Raw genomic sequence first — 22,449 nt, forward strand, 5'->3', positions numbered from 1 at the left:
TCTAGGACACATCTAGGACACATCTAGGCCACATCTAGGACACATCTAGGCCACATCTAGGCCACATCTAGGACACATCTAGGCCACATCTAGGACACATCTAGGCCACATCTAGGCCACATCTAGGCCACATCTAGGCCACATCTAGGACACATCTAGGCCACATCTAGGACACATCTAGGCCACATCTAGGCCACATCTAGGCCACATCTAGGCCACATCTAGGACACATCTAGGCCACATCTAGGCCACATCTAGGCCACATCTAGGACACATCTAGGCCACATCTAGGACACATCTAGGGCACATCTAGGCCACATCTAGGCCACATCTAGGCCACATCTAGGCCACATCTAGGCCACATCTAGGGCACATCTAGGCCACATCTAGGCCACATCTAGGCCACATCTAGGACACATCTAGGCCACATCTAGGACACATCTAGGCCACATCTAGGCCACATCTAGGCCACATCTAGGACACATCTAGGCCACATCTAGGACACATCTAGGACACATCTAGGCCACATCTAGGACACATCTAGGCCACATCTAGGCCACATCTAGGACACATCTAGGCCACAATTAGGATATTTCTTCAAACGAGTTTCAAAGACAATTTCCCCAAATAAGGCCAAATTTCAATACACCTACAGTATAGGAAAACACCAGAATAAAAAGTTTGACATTTAAATAAATATAATACATTAACCTTTTTGAATATTCACAACAATATTTATTAAAGACAACATTTAAATGTAATCTAAATGTAAATGTAATCTAAATGTAAATGTAATCTAAATCTAAATGTAATCTAAATCTAAATGTAATCTAAATCTGGTTACAGATCTGTAGCAGCTGTCCCTAATGTTGAACACAGTGAGGTCTGTTTAGCAGAGTCTCCTCCTAAGTCAGTCTGAGAGTTCACAACTGTACCAGTGTGTTGAGGTTTACATGGTTTTAGGCCTGGATTCAATCTGGACCACTGAAGATCCGCATTAGTGGAAATTAAATGCATCGTTCCTGCATTCACGGTAAACTATTTACTGTAGGGCCTTTCAAGTACTTTCCAAAACATTTGTGAGAAAATATTAGGATTTTTTTTATTTGAATAAAGAAGTACTTTAAAATTGTAATGTATTTTTTAAATACTCCCATGATTTAGAACTTCTACAGTAGAACATTTCCAGACACATTATTTATCATTATTCTACTGTAGACGTTCTAACGCTTTTCTAATAGCTGGCTATTAATAAGAAAATATTTGAAAAAACATGCAAATACTTCCAATTAGAAGAGGTAGATTTCGTTGGGATACAGTACACCGATATGTCCAATTTATGGACCTGTATATAAAGAAATGTCCCATCAGTCTGCCCCTAGATTGTCTGGTTCCCGGCTACACCTGTCCAAAAGCTCCGTCTCAACATGACCATTTCTTTGTTGGTTATTTCCTTCAACTTTTATGGTTCCACCGCTGGCTCCACAACCTAGATCAACATGGATCAGTGTTATATTCATATTTAAACACATAGTTCAGTGTTTTAGTCATAATTAACAATGCACATCTAGCTACAGAATAAAAAGTATGTAGGGCCAGCTGATTTTCACATACTGGTCACTCCTCAAATGTGAAATAATATAGTGTTTAAATGTACATGGAAATAAAATCTTTAGATGTGGCACTGACAGAGTAATTACAGACTGAGACAACTTTATACAGTACTGAATCTCATTTCATTACAAGAAGTAAAACATCGGAAATTGTAACTTACGTTTTTTGTACACAAAATAACCCCCGATGGAAAACAGAATCAATACTAGAATGATCAGTACTATTGTGATAATGATGGGAGTAAAGTCTTCCTGAACCACACCTGTGAGGAAAAGACAAGATGAGTGATTCAGTTTTCAGTTGATGAATATTAGTCAGTGAGTGGTGGTGTTACGTCCTGTCACATGCACCTGCAGGGTCTGTGTTAATGCTGGGGCTGACGATGGTTGTGTTGCTCACAGTCTCTCTCAGAACGGGGTTGAAGATATGGCAGGTCACCGTCTGATGTTCTGTTATATTCACTTGGCTCCAGACGCTGTACAGTCCACTTTCAGAATCCAGAGTAATATTGGTCTGTACTTCCCACGGGTCCAGAGTGAGGTTCCCCGGTCCTGGATGGTCCATGTGACCACTGGTTGTGGGTATCCCCTCTGGGTTGAACACGTGGCATTCATATTTGTCTTGTTCACAGTCACACTGGGTGTCGGGAACCGTGCTGAAAGTGAACAAAATAAATAGAACAAGATGTTAGAAAGGTGCCATAGTAATGTTTGATGATTTCCTACAATGACCGTATTAATGCTGTGAATGATTCACACAGGTGGACATGGTATCAAACACATCCAATACATGGTTCCCATGTGGTTGATGCTATTCCATTCCAGACATTATTATAAGCTAGCCTCCCCTCAGAAGCCTCCTGTGTTATTAACTCAACCATACCTGCCACAAGTAGGGTAGTGGGACACGTGTGGATATGCTTATCATTCTCGCCAAACAGTGTAGCGAAAGCACTGTAGACGTTCTGCTTGTCTTCAAGTGTTACTTGGCTGAGTTTGATAGAGATATTCCCAGAACTCATCTCAGACCGAAAGGCTTTAGTTCTGTTTGTGTAAAAGCTATCCTGATGTTGATTCTCTTCTCCTTTGTTGAACGAGTACAACACTCTTTCGGACTCGTCTTGCCAATGGAACCGGAGTCTTGCTGTGTCGATGGCCGTGGATGATTTCAGGTCACAGGACAGGAGAACAGACTCTCCTATAATCCCAGTGACTTCATTCTCAGATGCAGCTGGTGCTGAAACGTACCAATATGTCAAAGTTACAAACTAAGCTCAGAATTCAATGATACAACCACATGTAAATCACAACCACATGCTAACAATGCTACAACCACATGTAAATCACAACCACATGCTAACAATGCTTCAACCGCATGTAAATCACAACCACATGTAAATCACAACCACATGTAAATCACAACCACATGCTAACAATGATACAACCACATGTAAATCACAACCACATGCTAACAATGCTACAACCGCATTAATATCACAACCACATGTAAATCACAACCACATGCTAACAATGCTACAACCGCATGTAAATCACAACCACATGTAAATCACAACCACATGCTAACAATGCTACAACCGCATGTAAATCACAACCGCATATAAATCACAACCGCATGTAAATCACAACCACATGCTAACAATGCTACAACCACATGTAAAATCACAACTACATTCTTTATCTGATATATAGGATTAATTTATTAATTTATCAGAGCCATGAGTTTCTGTGTGAAAGTATGTGTGGAATGTGTGTGTACAAGCCGGGAGACTGAAAGAATGATTTGATGGCCTCGAGGTGACCGCGAGGAGACAATTTCCTGTTTAGACAAGCGATCAACCACGCCCTATCCAAATAGCCATTACTTGCCGCACATCGTGATCTAAATAAATAAATCATAAAATGTTCCTTTGGTTGTATGTTGTATCTGTGAGTAAAGGCATGTGGATAAAATGCCCAGGTACAGATGAGGAAGCCACGAGGGACACAAACCACAGTGACACGATATAGAATATAAAACTTACCAGGCAACAACAAAATACTGATTAATATCAGGATGGCCATTGGACTCTGCAGGATACTGATGGAAAACAGGGTGGAAAACGGAATGGAAAACAAGATGGAAAATGAAACAACAAAGTAGCTTGTAGTTGACTGTACACTGTGTAAAATGCTCCTGAGCGAAGAGAAAAAGTAAATGAGGTGTCCGACAAAAGAAACAGTTTTCCTTATAACAGTATTATATCCGGTTCCGGGGTCATTCCGTCACATCCGTATTTACAAAATCCTAACAAACATGTTCAACACAACGCTAGTATCAGTATTTCACCATAACCTGTTGGTCATCGTCTTCGTCAGCCACTGTCTGAAATGCATGACTCACTGTGTCGTGTGTCTGCGGTGTCAAAGCTTTCTGTTTCTAATACAGTCTATTACCACCACGAAGGAGCTAGTCAGGTCACACTACATAAAACAAGCTACGAGGATGCAGTACATGGCAGGTTTTGCTTTGTCAACAGGTCATTACCATCTGCTTGCATACTTGCTTCATAAAACCCATTCCTGTCAGGAGGATCAGTATCATGCTCATCAACACACTGATCAAAGGGAGCATAAAGGTTGACCTTACCAGACATGTCTCTCCCTCCTCTTGATAATAGGCATGTTTGACCCCATGTCCTGTCTGTGATGTCCTATGAGAAATGCTTGTCAGCCATATGTTCACTGCTCACAAACAAATCACAGCTCCCTCCCCTCCTCATCTCAAGGAGGAGGCCCATGGGGCGGCGCACAATTGGCCCAGCGTCATCCGGGTTAGGGAGGATTTGGCAGACAGGGATATCCTTGTCTTATTGCGCACTAGTGACTCCTGTGGCGGGCCGGGCGCAGTGCACTCTGACCAGGTCGCCAGGTGTACGGTGTTTCCTCTGACAAATTGGTGCTTCTGGTTTGGCTGTGCAGTGTGTCAAGAAGCAGAGCGGCTTGGCTTGGTGGTGTTTCGGAGGACGCATGGCTCTCGACCTTCGCCTCTCCCGAGTCCGCCTCTCCCGACTACTAACAATTGGATACCATAAAAAAGGGGGTAAAACATTTAAATAAATAAAAAGCTCCCTCCTCATCTCAAACAGCTCCCTCCCCTCCCCTCCTCATCTCAAACAGCTCCCTCCCCTCCCCTCCCCTCCTCCTCTCCTCATCTCAAACAGCTCCCTCCCCTCCCCCCCTCCTCATCTCAAACAGCTCCCTCCCCTCCTCCCCTCCTCATCGCAAACAGCTCCCTCCCCTCCTCCCCTCCTCATCTCAAACAGCTCCCTCCCCTCCTCCCCTCCTCATCTCAAACAGCTCCCTCTCTGGGTCACCTGATGCTGGAACCCCCTTATGGAACCTCCTCATCCCCTCAAATAACAGGTGATTACCTAAGGTCAATTTCAACTGACTAATGACAAATATAAGATCTCTCTCTCTCCCCTCCACAAGTGAAACAGTGAGGCTAAGTAGCAACAACCCTGAACCTAAATCAGATATGTGGATGAAATGGCTTACTTCCTGTGTTTGTGTACGCTGACGTTGTAGAACCGGTTTAGTTACTGCAGTACCATCATAGAGGAGTACTTGAAGATGCCATGAATTAACATAGTATATAACTTAACAAATGTAATAGTTTATGAAGAGAAAACACACTTTAGTAGAAAACATATAAAACAATATATAATTATACATCATGTGCAACAAAAGGATCATGATCCTACATTTAATTTCTAGTCAAGCTACCACACCATACGCATCATGACTCATCTGGGTCAGGTGATAGGAGCCGAATAGAAAGTTAACCAGTCAGGTTCAGGCACGATGTCCCTGACAATATCTCACTGTAAATACTGTTGCATGCTTGTCTTTTAACCTGCTGAGGTTACGATGAAAACATGCCATGTTGTGTATTTTATTCCCATTAAATAAATCATTGAAATCTTGATAAACACAGACATAGGAGGAATATCTGTACCAAACTGTATTTTCAAGAGTTTGTCTGCCCCCTGGTTCAAATCAAATCAAATCAAATTTTATTTGTCACATACACATGGTTAGCAGATGTTAATGCGAGTGTAGCGAAATGCTTGTGCTTCTAGTTCCGACAATGCAGTGATAACCAACAAGTAATCTAACTAACAATTCCAAAACTACTGTCTTATACACAGTGTAAGGGGATAAGGAATATGTACATAAGGATATATGAATGAGTGATGGTACAGAGCAGCATACAGTAGATGGTATCGAGTACAGTATATACATATGAGATGAGTGTGTAGACAAAGTAAACAAAGTGGCATAGTTAAAGTGGCTAGTGATACATGTATTACATAAGGATGCAGTCGATGATGTAGAGTACAGTATATTTACATTACATTTAAGTCATTTAGCAGACGCTCTTATCCAGAGCGACTTACAAATTGGTGCATTCACCTTATGACATCCAGTGGAACAGCCACTTTACAATAGTGCATCTACATATTTTAAGGGGGGGGGTGAGAAGGATTACTTTATCCTATCCTAGGTATTCCTTAAAGAGGTGGGGTTTCAGGTGTCTCCGGAAGGTGGTGATTGACTCCGCTGTCCTGGCGTCGTGAGGGAGTTTGTTCCACCATTGGGGAGCCAGAGCAGCGAACAGTTTTGACTGGGCTGAGCGGGAACTGTACTTCCTCAATGGTAGGGAGGCGAGCAGGCCAGAGGTGGATGAACGCAGTGCCCTTATTTGGGTGTAGGGCCTGATCAGAGCCTGGAGGTACTGAGGCGCCGTTCCCCTCACAGCTCCGTAGGCAAGCACCATGGTCTTGTAGCGGATGCGAGCTTCAACTGGAAGCCAGTGGAGAGAGCGGAGGAGCGGGGTGACGTGAGAGAACTTGGGAAGGTTGAACACCAGACGGGCTGCGGCGTTCTGGATGAGTTGTAGGGGTTATATATACATATATACATATGCATATGAGATGAATAATGTAGGGCAGGGGTGTCAAACTCATTTCGCATCGTGGGCCACATACGGCCTAGGGAGATGTCAAGTGGGCCGGACCATTAAAATTATACCATACTCTGCTATAAATAACCAAAATAACATGTCTTTCCTTTGTTTTGGTGTAAAGAAGCACAAGAACATTAGGAAAATATTGAAATTTAATGAACTATCCTTTTACAAAACATTTCATGAAACACCTCATATTTCCTTAGACAAATGTGCAATTTACTTTTATCATTCACAAATATGCATTGCAACTGATCCCACTGATTGTACAAAGGCACAAAACTTTAATTGGTACTGAAAAATATAGTAATGCACTTTAAGATTAAATGAGACTTTTAAAGAAAGGAATTTTTAAACCACTTACACATACGCATATAAAATCTAAATGTAATCCCTGCGTACACCTTACAAACTAAGGAGAGTGATTTTAAATGTGTAATGAAGAAAGTGTTCGCCTGTCCTGTAAATCTGTAAACTTCATACATGAAACATACATACACATACAATACATACTGAAAATTTATGGAGTTGTATGAACAGTAGAATTCCATCACACAACTTTTGTTTTGAAGCTGCTGACTAACATTAAAGTGCACATTTTTAAATCACCACAGTAAGGATTCATCTTCACAGAGCTGTATTCTTTCAATGCAAACAGTATCTAAGGCAGCATTTTAAAGGTGTTAGTCTAGTCTGGACTTGTATTTGTACCTGAAACTTGGCATCTTTTGGCCTGTACAAGTGCATCAACACCATGTGTCATGTCCTGACTAGCTGTCACTTTCAGAATGTCATTTAAGTGCTTGTTTGTGAGCCTTGAACGCATTTTTGTTTTATTGATATTCATCACTGAGAAAATTTGTTCACAAAGGTAGGTTGTCCCAAACATGCACAAAATTTTAGCAGCCAGGGCTGTTAATTTGGAGTAACCTGGTAGTAGATACTGATAAAATCTGTCCAGACCTACAGAGGCAAATTTGCCCTTCAAATCTGCATCACACTGCAAATCAATTATCTCTAGCTGAATTTCGACCGGCAGATCAGAAGCTTTAACTGTGAAAGGTGAGCGAAAACTGAAAATTCTGTCTCAAGTTCACCAAATACCTGAAAACGTTTCTCAAACTCCCGCAGTAGTCCTGCAATTTTGTCTTTGTACCGTTTCATGTCCGCATCAGGTCTGGTCACACACACATCTCTCAGACAGGGAAATGCGCAGGGTTGCCATTTGCCAGTTGCATCTCCCACAAAGTCAGCTTCAACTTAAATGCATGTATGTTGTCAGAAAACTGTGTGACAACTTTTTGCGGCCTTGCAACATTTTGTTCAGATTGTTCAAGTGTTCAGTAATATCAACCAAGAATGCAAGGTCCCGTAGCCATTCCTGAGATTGTAATTCCAACACCGGTTTTCCTTTTTTCTCCATAAACTGTCCGATTTCCTCTCGTAGATCAAAGAAATGCCTCAGCACAGCGCCTCGGCTTAACCATCTCACTTCAGTGTGGTATGGCAGGCTGTGGGTAATGTTGCTGTCGCTGAGAAGTTTATCAAACTGACGATGGTTCAGACCTCTGGACCGGATTAAATTTACAGTGCGAACAACCACCTCCATGACGTGGTCCATTTTCAGCGACTTGCAACACAATGCCTCCTGGTGCAAAATACAGTGAAATGTCCAGAAACGATCTCCTCCATTAAGGGCTTGTACTTTGTCTTTGAACTTTGTCGCGGCACCTGCTTTCTTTCCGACCATGGATGGCGCGCCGTCTGTAGCCAGGCTGACAGCGCGGGACCAGTCCACTCCAACTCTGTCCAATGCAGCAACGACAGAGCCGAAAATGTCCTCGGCTGTTGTGGTGTCGATCATTGGCACCAACTCAAGAAACTCTTCAGTAACAGTCAATGTCTCATCAACTCCTCGAATAAATATGGCCAGTTGGGCCACGTCTGTGATGTCAGTGCTCTCGTCAATTGCCACGGAAAATGCAATAAATGACTTGACTCTCTGTTTCAATTGACTGTCTAAATCTGCCGATAGTTCCGAAATCCTCTCTGCTATAGTATTCCTCGTCAGGCTAATATTGGCAAAAGCTTGTCGCTTCTCGGGACATACAAGTTCAGCCGCCTTCATCATGCATCGTTTAACAAAGTCACCGTCGGAATACGGCTTCGATGCTAATGCTATTTCGCTAGCAATTAGGTAGCTGGCTTTTACCGCTGCTTCACTGACTTCTCGGCTCTGGATGAAAGTTGACTGCTGTTTCCTCAGACCCGCCAGCAATTCGTTAATCTTATCTCTTCTCAGTTGTCCTTGCAAGCCGTCATATTTTTCGCTGTGATGAGTCTCGTAGTGGCGTCGAATATTATATTCCTTCAATACCAAAACTTGTTGTAAACACACCAAGCACAAAGGTTTTCCGTGCATCTCTGTAAATAAATAGGACGTGGTCCATTTTTCTTTGAAAATTCTACACTCCTTATCTACTTTTCTCCGTTTGGATAACGACATTTTGGCTAATGATGGTGTAGCGGAGAGGTAGAGACCAAGGTATTAACAACGTCGTAACAAGCAGCAGATGGCGCATTGATACCGTCTGCTGTTTTCAGTCTGTCTCAGTGATGCGGCTTGTCTTCTACTCTGATGGAAAGAGTGCGCCCCTTAGCGGATAATCCATGAATTGCAGCGAATTAAAAATATTAATTCCATGTCTTTTATGCATTTTTTCCACTTTCAAATTATCCTGCGGGCCTGATCGAACCTCCTTGGGGGCCGGTTCCGGCCCGCGGGCCGTATGTTTGACACCCCTGATGTAGGGTAAGTAACATTATATAAGGAAGAGAGGATAAGTTCATTAGAGTTACCGGTCTCTCATGAGGACCGCCACAGGAAAGGAAAACCCAGAGTTACCTCTGCTGCAGTAAAGGATAAGATCATTAGAGTTAACTGGCTCTCAGGAGGACCACCACAGGATGGGAAGACTAAGAGTTACCTCTGCTGCAGTAGAGGATAAGATCATTAGAGTTAACTGTCTCTCAGGAGGACCACCACAGGATGGGAAGACCCAGAGTTACCTCTGCTGCAGTAGAGGATAAGATCATTAGAGTTAACTGTCTCTCAGGAGGACCACAACAGGATGGGAAGACTAAGAGTTACCTCTGCTGCAGTAGAGGATAAGATCATTAGAGTTAACTGTCTCTCATGAGGACCACCACAGGATGGGAAGACTAAGAGTGACCTCTGCTGCAGTAGAGGATAAGATCATTAGAGTTAACTGGCTCTCATGAGGACCGCCACAGGATGGGAAGACTAAGAGTTACCTCTGCTGCAGTAGAGGATAAGATCATTAGAGTTAACTGGCTCTCATAATGACCACCACAGGAATAGAAGACCCAGAGTTACCTCTGCTGCAGTAGAGGATAAGATCATTAGAGTTAACTGTCTCTCAGGAGGACCACCACAGGATGGGAAGACTAAGAGTTACCTCTGCTGCAGTAGAGGATACGATCATTAGAGTTAACTGTCTCTCAGGAGGACCACCACAGGAAAGTAAGACTAAGAGTTACCTCTGCTGCAGTAGAGGATAAGATCATTAGATTTACCAGCCTTAGAAATTGCTTCACAGAGTTCAAGTAACAGGCACATCTCAACATCAACTGTTCAGAGGAGACTGCGTGAATCAGGCCTTCATGGTCGAATTGCTACAGAAGAAACCACTACTAAAGGAAACTAATAATAATAAGAGACTTGCTTGGGCCAAAAAACACGAGCAATTGACATTAGACCGGTGGAAATTTGTTCTTTGGTCTGGAGTCCAAATTGGAGATTTTTGTTCCAACCGCCGTGTCTTCGTGAGACGTTGTGTGGGTGAACGGATGATCTCCGTATGTGTATTTCACACCGTAAAGCATGGAGGAGGAGGTGTGATGCTGTGTGGGTGAACGGATGATCTCCGTATGTGTATTTCACACCGTAAAGCATGGAGGAGGAGGTGTGATGCTGTGTGGGTGAACGGATGATCTCCGTATGTGTATTTCACACCGTAAAGCATGGAGGAGGAGGTGTGATGCTGTGTGGGTGAACGGATGATCTCCGTATGTGTATTTCACACCGTAAAGCATGGAGGAGGAGGTGTGATGCTGTGTGGGTGAACGGATGATCTCCGTATGTGTATTTCACACCGTAAAGCATGGAGGAGGAGGTGTGATGCTGTGTGGGTGAACGGATGATCTCCGTATGTGTATTTCACACCGTAAAGCATGGAGGAGGAGGTGTGATGCTGTGTGGGTGAACGGATGATCTCCGTATGTGTATTTCACACCGTAAAGCATGGAGGAGGAGGTGTGATGCTGTGGGGGTGCTTTTCTGTTGACACTGTCTGTGATTTATTTAGAATTCAAGGCACACTTAAACAGCATGGCTACCACAGCATTCTGCAGCGATACGCCATCCCATCTGATTTGGGCTTTATGGGACTATCATTTGTTTTTCAAATTGACAATGACCCAACACACCTCCAGGCTGTGTAAGGACTATTTTATCAATAAGGAGAGTGATGGAGTGTTGCATCAGATGACCTGGCCTCTACAAACCCCTGACCTCAACCAAATTGAGATGGTTTGGGATGAGTTGAACCGCAGAGTGAAGGAAAAGCAGTCAGCAAGTGCTCAGCATATGTGGGAACTCATTCAAGACTGTTGGGAAATCATTCCAGGTGAAGCTGTTTAAGAGAATGCCAAGAGTGTGCAAAGCTGTCATCAAGGCAAAGGGTGGCTATTTGAAGAATCTTAAATATATTTTGATTTGTTTAACACTTTTTTGGTTACTACATTATTCCATATGTGTTATTTCACTATTATTTTACAATGTAGAAAACAGTGCAATTAACAATAAACCCCTGAATGAGTAGTTGTGTCCAAACTTTTGACTGGTACTGTAAAAACAGGATGTTTCATGGGCAAATAGTAAAAATAAAGAAAACCCTTGAGTTTTAAAACGTTTGACTGGTAGTGTATATATGAGATGAGTAATGCAAGATATGTAAACATTAAGTGAATGAGATACCGTAGAATAGTATAGAACACATTATATACATATGAGATGAGTAATGCCAGGTATGTAAACATTATTAAAGTGACTAGTTTCCATTCCTTAACTTGGCCAATGATTTCTAGTCTATGCCTATAGGCAGAAGCCTCTAATGTGCTAGTGATGGCTGTTTAACAGTCTGATGGCCTTGAGATAGAAGCTGTTTTTCAGTCTCTCGGTCCCAGCTTTGATGCACCGATATCGACCTCGCCATCTGGATGATAACGGGGTGAACATGCAGTGGCTTGGGTGGTTGATGTCCTTGATGATATCTTTGGCCTTCCTGTGACATTGGGTGCTGTAGGTGTCCTGGAGGGAAGGTAGTTTGCCCCAGGTAATGCGTTGGGCAGACCGCACCACCCTCTGGAGAGCCTTACGGTTGAGGGCGGAGCAGTTGCCGTACCAGGCGGTGATACAGCTCGACAGGATGCTTTCAATGGTGCATCTGTAAAAGTTTGTGAGAGTTTCAGGTGACAAGACAAATTTCTTTAGCCTCCTGAAGTTGAAGAGGCTCTGTTGCACCTTCTTCACCACACTGTCTGTTTGGATGGTCCATTTCAGTTTGTCAATGATGTGTACGCCAAGGAACTTGAAGCTTTCCACCTTCTCGACTGCGGTCCCATTGATGTGAATAGGGGGGCGCACCCTCCGCTGTTCCTGAAGTCCACGATCATCTCCTTTGTTTTGTTGACGGTGAGTGAGAGGTTTTTTTCCAGGCACCACACTCAAACTTGATGATTGAGTTGGAGGCGTGCTTGGGCCATGCAGTCATGGGTGAACAGGGAGTACAGGAGGGGGCTGAGAACGCACCCTTGTGGGGCCCCATTGTTGAGGATCAGAGGGGGTTGATGTTGTTTCTTACACTCACCACCTGGGGGCGGCCCATCAGGAAGTCTAGTACCCAGTTGCACAGGGCGGGGTCCAGACCCAAGGCCTCGAACTTAATAATGAGATTGGAGGGTACTATGGTGTTGAATGCTGAGCTATAGTCAATAAAAGCCATTCTTACGTAGGTATTCCTCTTGTCCAGATGGGATAGGGCAGTGTGCAGAGTGATGGCGATTGCATTGTCTGTGGATCTATTGGGGGGCGGGTAAGCAAATTGAAGTGGGTCTAGGGTTGCAGGTAAGGTAGAGGTGATATGATCCTTGGCTAGTCTCTCAAAGTACTTCATGATGACAGAGGCGAGTGCTAGTCATTAAGTTCAGTTACCTTTGCTTTCTTAGGTACAGGGACATTGGTGGCCATCTTGAAGCATGTGAGGACAGCAGACTAGGATAGGGAGAGATTGAATATGCCCGTAAACACTTTCCGCTACCCGGAACATATCCCAGTCCACATGATCAAAACAATCCTGAAGCATGGATTCCGATTGGTCAGGCCAGCGTTGAATAGCACGAACCACGGTTACTTCCTGTTTGAGTTTCTGCCTATAGGACGGGAGGAGCAAGATGGAGTCGTGGTCAGATTTGCCGAAAGGAGGGCGGGGGAGGGCCTTGTAAGCATTCTTGAAGTTTGAATAGCAATGGTCGAGAGTCTTCGTATCGCGAGTATAACAGTCAATATGTTGATAGAACTTGGGCAGTTCTCAGATTTGATTTGTTAAAAATCCCCGGCTACAATAAATGCATCCTCAGGATATGTGGTTTCAGGTTTGCATAAAGTCCAGTGAAGTTCTTTGAGTGCCGTCGAGATATCAGCTTGAGGTGGGATGTAAAATGGTCGTGGAGATGACGGAGAATTATCTTGGGAGATAATATGGTCGCCATTTAAATTGTGAGATATTCTACGTCGGGTCAACAAAAGGACTTGAGTTCCTGTATGTTCCTAGAATTACACCGTGAGTCGTTAATCATGAACCCCCCCCCCCTGCCCTTCTGCTTCCCGGGGAGATATTTATTCCTGTCTGCGTTATGTACCGAGAGCTGGGCTGGGATCTGGTGACTGTGTGTGTGTGTGTGTGCGCACGTGTCTCTCTCTCACACACACACACACACACACTTTAAACCCCCTATGCTCCTTTGAGGCCCCTCTTTCAAAGACACAGATGTCTGTTTGCAAACATAATGGTCAACTGGGTATTTTTATACATGACTAAGCATGATGGGATGTAATCACCTTCTTCGTAAGTACTTTTGTTTCCCTCATTTACTTCAGTGTTTCCATTATGTTGACTTGTATTTCTATACAGAGGAAATAATATGCACCAGTTTGAAAGTCATGGTAACCTTGGTAACGTGTAATACCACAGCAGTATGTAACCTAGGTAACCCGGAACTCTAAAGTGAAAATACTTCACCACATCAACAGTTCACATTGAGAGAGGGGAGGGGGGGCACGTAGCCTCGAGGTCAGAGTGTTGGGCCGAAAGGTTGCTGGTTTGAATACTGGTAAAAAAATAATAATAATCATATTCTGTTGATGTTTGCTCCAGGGGAGCTGTACAAGCAGGAAGGAATAGATACACTAAACTACCAGCAGAGGGCACTGCTGTAACACTATATATATCTCATTTAACCAGGCAAGTCAGATCGGGGATTCGATCCAGGAAACTTCCGGTTACTGGCCCAACGCTCTAACCACTAGGCTACCTGCCCCCTCCCCCCTTAAAAGAGAGCACTCTTGAAATATACATTTAACTAGGCAAGTCAGTTAAGAACAAATCCTTTTTTACAAAGAAGTCCTACCCTGACCAACCCCGGACCAATTGTGCGCCACCATAAGGGACTGTGCCTCTAACACTGAGATGCAGTGCCTTTAGACCGCTGCCCCACTCGGGAGCCCTCTTCAGGATGAGGTTTACATTTGAAACACACCTTTCAGAGATGTAGCTTAATATTTCAACAAATATACTCAGTATAAAACACTTTGAATATGTGTTAGTAAAAGACAACAGGGTTAAAGAACGAAAATAATTGTTGTTACATTGCATTTTTATTGATATTTCAATCAATCAATTTCATCAAGTGCACATTTTTGGGTGTTTTTGTTTTTTACACCCTCATCCACCCAGCAATCTGACATTACAGAAAATCTATGATAAGCGGGAGAGAAAAAAAAAATTGTACCAACAAAAAGCAAAAACAAGATATTAATCTTTGAATACATCAATGAGGTAAAGTCCTATCTTCTGTGCCGTCACAACAAGCATCATGTTTAATAAATACACAACTATCAATCGTGCCGTTTGACTTTTTCTTTTAACAGTGTACAAAAAAAAAAACAGATTGCATTCCAAATTAACAATTTAGATTATGTAACCGTTCCATGACTATAAATCTACCGATGGGTATATTCATCATTTGGGTCCCCTAATTTAACCTAATATCTGCCCCTTTAGGGATTACAAACATGGGGTACAGAGGTTCACTGAATTTGGTGTTGAAAGAGTAAACACGATTTACTGCATTAGCTGAGTTACTTTGACGTATAGTTACTGTACTTGATACATTACCGTACACAGCAAGGATTCCACAGTCACAGTCTAAATACACATGAATGCTGCGAAGAGAGTTGTTACCAGTGGTTATGGTATAAACTGCCTCACCCGAATTTGCCTCAGCATATGGCGTTAGACTGAGAGGTGAAAACCGTATGCGCCAACTCTCCTTCATTTCGCCAGCGTTTTCCTTGTACATCACCCCAACCTCACAACACGAGTCCTCCTGTGATCCACTGGGAAGATTCTTAAAGTGCACTTGCCAGTAGTGACAGCCTCTACTGAAGCCTTGTGCGCCCTCACCATTTCACTCTGTTTGAGCCACTCTGGGTGGAGGATGGGGTTGGGCTGGATGTATGGGTATGTGTTCCTAGCACTGGTCATGTCCAGAGATAGCCAGATATGTCTCCCGACAGAATTGGGATCCAAGGTGATGGTCTTTTCATCTGTTGATTCAGTCAAGAATACTTAAAAACAGTCATCGTTAATGGTAATATTGAATATGCTGTGGTAAAACACTACTTAGAAGGCAAACACAGCCCACCGTCCTCTTTATGCTTTTGTGGGTCTAGAACAGGTCACACCTATCAGAGGGGTAACCTCCCAAAAAATTGCTCTCACAATGAGAGATGGTATTTAATCTATCAATACAAAAAACATGGATCCTTGAGGTCCAAGTGATGATTTCTCATTCAGACTTTTGTTTATAGATGATATGTCTGCACTGTACCTTTGTTTATAGATGATATGTCTGCACTGTACTGAACCTTTGTTTATAGATGATATGTCTGCACTGTACTGAACCTTTGTTTATAGATGATATGTCTGCACTGTACTGAACCTTTGTTTATAGATGATATGTCTGCACTGTACTGAACCTTTGTTTATAGATGATATGTCTGCACTGTACCGAACCTTTGTTTATAGATGATATGTCTGCACTGTACCGAACCTTTGTTTATAGATGATATGTCTGCACTGAACCTTTGTTTATAGATGATATGTCTGCACTGTACTGAACCTTTGTTTATAGATGATATGTCTGCACTGCACTGTACCTTTGTTTATAGATGATATGTCTGTACTGAACCTTTGTTTATAGATGATATGTCTGCACTGTACTGAACCTTTGTTTATAGATGATATGTCTGCACTGCACTGTACCTTTGTTTATAGATGATATGTCTGCACTGCACTGTACCTTTGTTTATAGATGATATGTCTGCACTGTACTGAACCTTTGTTTATAGATGATATGTCTGCACTGTACTGAACCTTTGTTTATAGATGATATGTCTGCACTGTATTTTTAATGCTTATACAATATGTATCATTTCCTACATTCAATCACAATCTTTCTATCCAGATGTTTATTTTTCTATTCCCCAAAACATCTATTTTTTATGCTTTACTGTGCAAAAGGAATGAACTAAATGCACCACAATTCTAAAATGTGTGAGATATATATATATACACATATATATTGTAACAATAATTTGTTCACTAATGTTTTTATTACCACTTTGTACCTCCCTCACACAGGTGAGGCAATTGTAATTATCACCTAGGCAACTGCATAAAAAAAAAAATACAACCGTTTTGGCACATCTTTAGATGCTCTGATGAAGGCGTAACTTCCCAAATGTGTCTGCCTGCCCGGCCCCCCAAAAAATAAACACTGAAATTAGTTAACGCCTTTAAGTAAAAAATAAACAAAAAATTGTTTTACTATTTTGAGTATCACAATTTCCAAATGTTCTAGAAATTAGGATTTAATTCGAGGTCAGTGTCAGATATGACAGAGCATAAAACCAGAACTGTTGTGCAAGATCTATTGTGGAGTGTTTACCCACTCCAACAGTTTGATTAGTGTTGTGTGTCAACTGTACACAATAGGCTCTGATATCAGATAATGTGTATGTCTAGTACTGAACCATTAGACTACATGGAAGTATTGCTCAATACCAGAGACTTTCACAAAGTGAATATAACATCCATGTTAAAATCAATTCAGATTCATTATACTTACATTGTTTCAGTGTTGACAGTGAACACCGACAGGCTGTGGGATCTACACGTAAAGCTGTCCTAGCGTCACAACCTTGGTCTGTGGATAGAAGAAATAGTCATGGAACACAATGATGTTTTTATGAACAGCTGCAGTTTCTCTTCCTGAATTACTGTAAATAGTCTAATTACACGGTAATTAGACTATTTATTAGACTATTAAATGAATGTACTGACCCTTCCAGATCCTGTCAACCTCCTTGTGGAGCATCTCTTTGAGTTCTCCTGCCTGAACAAGTCTCTCCTCTGGGTCCAGACTGACAAGGTATGGAGATGCATCAACTGGGCCTTTCTGCAGGGCATTGTAATCCTGAAAACAGGAGGATATTTGGCCACTCTTGGAGGACAATGGAAGTTGATCCTAGAACTGCTGTGTTGTCATTAAAAACCAACATGTTTCAGGTTGTAGCCTTCATCAGGGTTTTACAGACAACCCTGAAAATAATAATAATAATTTATATATATATATATATATATATATATATATATATATATATATATATATATATATATATATAACACCAGTAAGGCAGACGTCAGCTCAAAGTCCACTTTGACCTTTTGGCTCGAGTTGGTAAATATTTGGTGAAACAAAGTGTAACTTCACCTGAAGCAACCTCCCAGGTTCTTCACCCTGCAATGTGAGCTCCATCCCAGTGACCTCATCCTCCAAGCTCTTGAATCTCTTCTCCATCTTCTGAATCTCACTCTCTGTTTTCAGCAGCATCTCTTTCTCTTTCTCCTCCATTGAGGCCATCAGTTGTTTCTGCTCCTCTGTGATGGCTAGGATCAGCATGATGAAATTGGTCTGCTGTTCTTGTTTCTGTAGCCTGGCAGAGATCTGACAGGAAGAGGTGTCGGAACAAAAAGACATGACACAGTGGATGTTTTCTAGTGTTTGTTTTCTTGCTCTTGTTTTAGTTCATCTTCCTCCCAATAACCAGTTTTATATGTTACAAAGGCTTCCTATTACATATGAAATGGCCTCGTAATCATATTCTAGAATAGAATCAGATGCTTTGTAGATGGAAAGAACTATGTAACCATGACATTTAACTGTGGCTGTATTCAACTCATCCACAGTGTTTTTCATATAAATACATTAAACAGTAACTAGGTTTCCATCCAATTGGCGACACATTCTCATCTTTGCCGACGAGTCGTAGTGGGAAAACCACACAACACGTCATCGCTTGACTCCAAGTTTACTTCGATATTAAGGTTATTATATCAATATTTGCGCATATAAAAAAAAAAGTTTCCACCGATATTTTCTAGCATAATTAATTTTACCAACACAAAAAGATCCCACCTTGTCTGAAGCATTTAGTTTTTGTCGACATTTGGAAAGTTTACAACAAAAAACGGTTTCCATCAGGCCTGTCATTAAAACATTTTATCCAACGTGTACTTTACTCACCAAAAGGTTGGATGGAAACCTGGTTAGTACCGTACCTTGAATGACTCCATGGTGTTCTTTGCTTTGTGAATATCAGTCTTCACCGTGCACACACTGTTCTGTTTGGCAAGCAGCTCTTTCAGCAGTCTCTGCTGTAAATGCAGGGCATTTTATTTACACGCACAAAGCTGCACAGAGATACTGCCGTTTAAAGTTACAGTAGACATTATACTCTAGAGTAATTATTGGTCATTATTCATACTGATTTCTCTCCTTGCCTTGATTTGGGGAATCTGTTCCTCTGCAGGTGTGGTTTTGTGGGTCTTATGACCCAGAGAGTCACATTGAGCGCAGATCAGAGCCTTATCATCCAGGCAGAACAGAGACAGAGGTTGACCATGTTCACCACATACTGTGTTCCCTTGGCTGGGCCAGGTCTTCAACTATAGCTGTACACTTCCCTGCCATTTTCCTGGGAGGAATGGAGATTTTCGCTGGTTCACGATGTGGCTCCGCCAATCTGAGAGTGTTGGACAGGGCGTCTAGAACATGGTTCATGGCCAGCTCAGGTCTCTCAGCGAACTTTCTCATACACAGAGGGCAGCTGCACTCCCCTTTGTTCCAGTAGGACTGTATGCATCTCTGGCAGAAGTTGTGTCCACAGGGAATCGTGACGGGGTTGGAGAAGACATCGAGACAGACAGAGCAGATAAAATGCTCCCGAGATAAACCACCCGTCGCCATTTTGTTTCGACGCAGGAGCAGGAAGAATGAGTGGCAAGTCTGTACAGGATGCGTGGATTTGGTAATAGGGTGTTGCCCGGATTCTTTCAACATATCAGTGAAATATCTACCAGGCCCTGGGTGGAGTCCATGGACCTGTCATGGGATTGGATCTCTTCTTCTTCCTTGGTATTATGACGTTCGCACATGTTGTTTGTGCGCGTCGCAGCGTTAGTGCGTGTTCAATCACATTACATTTGTGATACAAAAATTAAAAAGGGATAAAAAATATATATATAATTGCACCAACAACCAAACCTACTCCAATATAACACTATTACAACCAAAACAAGGTTTATGAAATGGTATATACAGCGCATTCGGAAAGTACTCAAACCCCTTGACTTTTTCCACATTTTGTTACATTACAGCCTTATTCTAAAATGGATTTTTTTTTCTTTAATCCTCATCAATCTACACACAATAGCACACAATGACAAAGCAAAAACAGGTTTTTAGAAATGTTTGCAAATGTATAAATAATAATAATTACTATCAGGAAGGGATCTGAATGCTTTCTGAATGCCCTGTAGCTGCTTTATTTTTTTGCTGGACCCCAGGAAGAATAGCTGCTGTCTGGGCAGAAACCAATGGAGATCGATAATAAATGCACATACACATAAGTCAAGGGGGTATGAATACTTTTCTGACCTCACTCTGTATGAAATAATAGGGGTTGAAATTATTTTTGTAATGACTACCCCTTCTTCTGTCTGTCATACATACACCATCTGTAAGGTTCCTCAGTCAAGTATTGAATTTCAAGCACAGGTTCAACCACAAAGACAAGGGAGCTTTTCGAAAGCCTCATAATGAAGGGCAGGGATTGGTAGATGGGCAACAATAACAAATCAGACATTGAATATATCTTTAAGCATGGTCAAGTTAATCATTATGTATTAAACCGCTCAGACACATCAAAGATACAGTCATCCTTCAGAACTGAGTTGCAGGACAGGAAGGAAACTGCTCAGGGATGTTAGCATGAGGCCATTGGGGATTTTAAAACGGCTACAGAGTTCAATGGCTGTGATAGAAGGAAACTGCTCAGGGATGTTAGCATGAGGCCATTGGGGATTTTAAAACGGCTACAGAGTTCAATGGCTGTGATAGAAGGAAACTGTTCAGGGATGTTACCATGAGGCCATTGGGGATTTTAAAACGGCTACAGAGTTCAATGGCTGTGATAGAAGGAAACTGCTCAGGGATGTTACCATGAGGCCATTGGGGATTTTAAAACAGCTACAGAGTTCAATGGCTGTGATAGAAGGAAACTGCTCAGGGATGTTAGCATGAGGCCATTGGGGATTTTAAAACGGCTACAGAGTTCAATGGCTGTGATAGAAGGAAACTGCTCAGGGATGTCACCATGAGGCCATTGGGGATTTTAAAACAGCTACAGAGTTCAATGGCTGTGATAGAAGGAAACTGCTCAGGGATGTTAGCATGAGGCCATTGGGGGTCTTAAAACGGCTACAGAGTTCAATGGCTGTGATAGAAGAAAACTGTGAATGGATGAACATTGCAGTGACTGCAATAAAAAATATACACCTTTCAGCAGGACAATAACCTACAACACAAGGCCAAATCTACGCTGGAGTTGCTTACCGATGTTCCAAGAAGACAGTCAACGTTCCAAGAAGTCAGTCGATGTTCCGAGGGAACAGTCGATGTTTTCCGAGAAGACAGTCGATGTTTTCCGAGAAGACAGTCAATGTTTTCCGAGGGAACAGTCAATGTTTTCCGAGAAGACAGTCGATGTTTTCCGAGGGAACAGTCGATGTTTTCCGAGAAGACAGTCGATGTTTTCCGAGAAGACAGTCGATGTTTTCCGAGAAGACAGTCGATGTTTTCCGAGAAGACGGTCGATGTTTTCCGAGAAGACAGTCGATGTTTTCCGAGAAGACAGTCGATGTCCCAAGAAGACAGTCGATGTTCCGAGAAGACAGTCGATGTCCCGAGAAGACAGTCGATGTTCCGAGAAGACAGTCGATATCCCGAGAAGACAGTCGATGTCCAGAGAAGACAGTCGATGTTCCGACTTAAATCTACTTGGACATCAAATCAAAATTCAAATCCAATTTTATTAGTCACATGCAATGAATACAACAGACCTTAGAGTGAAATGCTTACTTACGAGCCCCTAACCAACAGTGCAGTTTAAAAAAAAACATGGATAAGAATAAGAGATAAAAGTAACAAGTAATTAAAGAGCAGAATTTAAAAATAACAATATATACAGGGGGGGTACCGGTTAGTTGAGGTAGTATGTACATGTAGGTAAAGTTGTGTCCCCAATCACTGCCCTGAGAGATTGGGATATTTTTTTTTAGATCAGAGGAAAGAGTGCCTCCTACTGGCCCTCCAACACCACTTCCAGCAGTATCTGGTCTCCCATCCAGGAACTGACCAGGACCAACCCTGCTTAGCTTCAGAAGCAAGCCAGCAGTGGTATGCTGGCTGGTATGCTGGCTGGTATGCAGCGTGGTATGCTGGGTGGGATGCTGGGTGGGATGCTGGCTGGTATGCTGGCTGGTATGCTGGCTGGTATGCAGGGTGGTATGCTGCTGGCAATGTCACCATGTAGCTAATAGAACAGTAAAAACAAATTCTCCATCGTCAAATTCGTGTTCATGAGAGGATCACTTGAAGCCATTGCTTCTGGTCAGTACTTTCAATTTTGCCCGAAGGTTTGTGTTGTTAGTGTCTGCCTCCTTTAAAAAAAAAGCCGCCTTGGGGGACAGACGGGGGCCAGAACGGGGCCAGAACACGAAGCATCACCGAACACAAGTTGTAGTCTTTCAGAGACCGGATTCTTTTTTTTGTAGTGAATCCGCCAATAGGAACATTGCTGAAAGACATCAGACGGAACAAGGACAACCATATCTACACTTACAAACACCTACAGTGCAATCAGTATAACGCAAAGCCTTCTGACGAAATGCTACAAAGCAGGACCGCCCCCACCGGAAGCCGTCATAGGGTGTATCATTCAGCGCGTGAAGTCCAGACCTGCCTTCCTCTTGGGCAATTATG

The 22,449-nt window shown here is 42.5% G+C and overlaps 1 protein-coding gene and 1 long non-coding RNA gene across 2 annotated transcripts; both read right to left on the minus strand.

Moving 5' to 3' along the window:
- Positions 1 to 505: 505 nt before the first annotated feature.
- LOC124044270 lies at positions 506 to 2,152 on the minus strand. The gene is made up of 3 exons (XR_006840462.1): positions 1,965 to 2,152; positions 1,775 to 1,876; positions 506 to 1,489 (listed from the first exon to the last, which is right to left on the minus strand). It is a non-coding gene; the product is annotated as an uncharacterized LOC124044270 (long non-coding RNA).
- Positions 2,153 to 14,640: 12,488 nt separating this feature from the next.
- On the minus strand, positions 14,641 to 19,500 carry LOC124044269. Its single transcript, XM_046363906.1, has 6 exons — positions 18,909 to 19,500; positions 18,687 to 18,782; positions 17,839 to 18,072; positions 17,409 to 17,541; positions 17,194 to 17,271; positions 14,641 to 15,610 (listed from the first exon to the last, which is right to left on the minus strand). The coding sequence occupies exons 2-6, from the start codon at positions 18,699 to 18,701 to the stop codon at positions 15,363 to 15,365; spliced, it is 708 nt and encodes a 235-aa protein (XP_046219862.1). The 5' UTR covers positions 18,702 to 18,782; positions 18,909 to 19,500; the 3' UTR covers positions 14,641 to 15,362.
- Between the last annotated feature and the right edge of the window lie 2,949 nt (positions 19,501 to 22,449).

The sequence above is a fragment of the Oncorhynchus gorbuscha genome, linkage group LG09 (assembly GCF_021184085.1).
Source record: "Oncorhynchus gorbuscha isolate QuinsamMale2020 ecotype Even-year linkage group LG09, OgorEven_v1.0, whole genome shotgun sequence".
NCBI lineage: Eukaryota > Metazoa > Chordata > Actinopteri > Salmoniformes > Salmonidae > Oncorhynchus > Oncorhynchus gorbuscha.

Coding starts and splice junctions, on each gene's coding strand:
- LOC124044269 (XM_046363906.1), bottom strand. Junction 17,542..17,838: donor AACCTGGGAGGTTGCTTCAG/GTGAAGTTACAC, acceptor TCCTGTTTTCAG/GATTACAATGCCCTGCAGAA. Junction 17,272..17,408: donor GGTTGACAGGATCTGGAAGG/GTCAGTACATTC, acceptor TTCTATCCACAG/ACCAAGGTTGTGACGCTAGG.